This window comes from Penaeus vannamei, chromosome 41, assembly GCF_042767895.1.
Source record: "Penaeus vannamei isolate JL-2024 chromosome 41, ASM4276789v1, whole genome shotgun sequence".
Classification (NCBI taxonomy): Eukaryota; Metazoa; Arthropoda; class Malacostraca; order Decapoda; family Penaeidae; genus Penaeus; species Penaeus vannamei.
Genome location: NC_091589.1, coordinates 14,404,867 through 14,406,267, shown reverse-complemented (window position 1 = coordinate 14,406,267; position 1,401 = coordinate 14,404,867). Strand labels below are relative to the sequence as shown.

Genomic DNA, 1,401 nt, shown 5'->3' with positions numbered 1-1,401 from the left:
TCTGTACACTGAACGCAGAACACAGAACACTGAACTCTGCCTGTACACTGAACGCAGAACACAGAACACTGAACTCTGTCTGTACACTGAACGCAGAACACAGAACACTGAACTCTGCCTGTACACTGAACACAGAACACAGAACACTGAACTCTGTCTGTACACTGAACGCAGAACACAGAACACTGAACTCTGCCTGTACACTGAACACAGAGCACAGAACACTGAACTCTGTCTGTACATTGAACGTAGAACACAGAACACTGAACTCTGTCTGTACACTGAACGCAGAACACAGAACACTGAACTCTGCCTGTACACTGAACACAGAACACAGAACACTGAACTCTGTCTGTACACTGAACGCAGAACACAGAACACTGAACTCTGCCTGTACACTGAACGCAGAACACAGAACACTGAACTCTGCCTGTACACTGAACACAGAACACAGAACACTGAACTCTGCCTGTACACTGAACACAGAACACAGAACACTGAACTCTGTCTGTACATTGAACGCAGAACACAGAACACTGAACTCTGTCTGTACACTGAACGCAGAACACAGAACACTGAACTCTGTCTGTACACTGAACGCAGAACACAGAACACTGAACTCTGCCTGTACACTGAACGCAGAACACAGAACACTGAACTCTGTCTGTACACTGAACGCAGAACACAGAACACTACACTCCGAACGCGGAATTCTGAACGCTGAAACCGAAACGCTTAACGCTGAACACCGACCGATGAACTCTGACCTCTGAACTCTACAGCCTGACCCACGACCCTCCTCTGGCCGAAGGTGTCCCTCTCTGTGGACCCAAATTGGAGTGCTTCATTTAACGTTTACCTCATTGTTACGGCTATGTAGGGTTTCTTTTTTTGTAAATCAATGTTATGATTATTATTGTTATTATTATTATTATTATTATCATTATCATTATTATTATCATTATCATTATTATTATTATTATTATCATTATTTTCATTATTATCATTATTATCATTATTATTTTCATTATTATTATTATTATTATTATTATTATTATTATTATTATCATCATTATTAGTATTATTATCATTATCATTATTATTATCATTATTATTATTATTATTACTATCATTATTATTTTTTTTTCCTTATCATTATTACTAGTATTATCATCATTATTATTGTTATTATCATTATCATTATTGTTGTTATTATTATCATTGTTATTGATAGTAGTATCATTGTCATTATTATTATCATTATCATTATTGTTGTTATTATTATCATTATCATTATTATTATTATTATCATCATTGTCATCATCATTATCACTGTTATTATCAGTATCATAATTGCCATTATTTTTATCATCATTATCATTATCATTATCATCATTATCA

At 35.0% G+C, this 1,401-nt stretch overlaps 1 protein-coding gene across 1 annotated transcript in view; it reads left to right on the top strand.

The window, feature by feature from the left end:
- The window catches only part of LOC138860510 (uncharacterized), a 6,037-nt gene extending 5,313 nt beyond the window's left edge, over positions 1–724 (top strand). Inside the window, exon 2 of the mRNA XM_070118090.1 lies at positions 1–724. This exon is cut by the window's left edge and continues 521 nt beyond it. Within this exon, the coding sequence (XP_069974191.1) occupies positions 1–724 (724 nt within the window).
- The last annotated feature ends 677 nt before the right edge of the window (positions 725–1,401 follow it).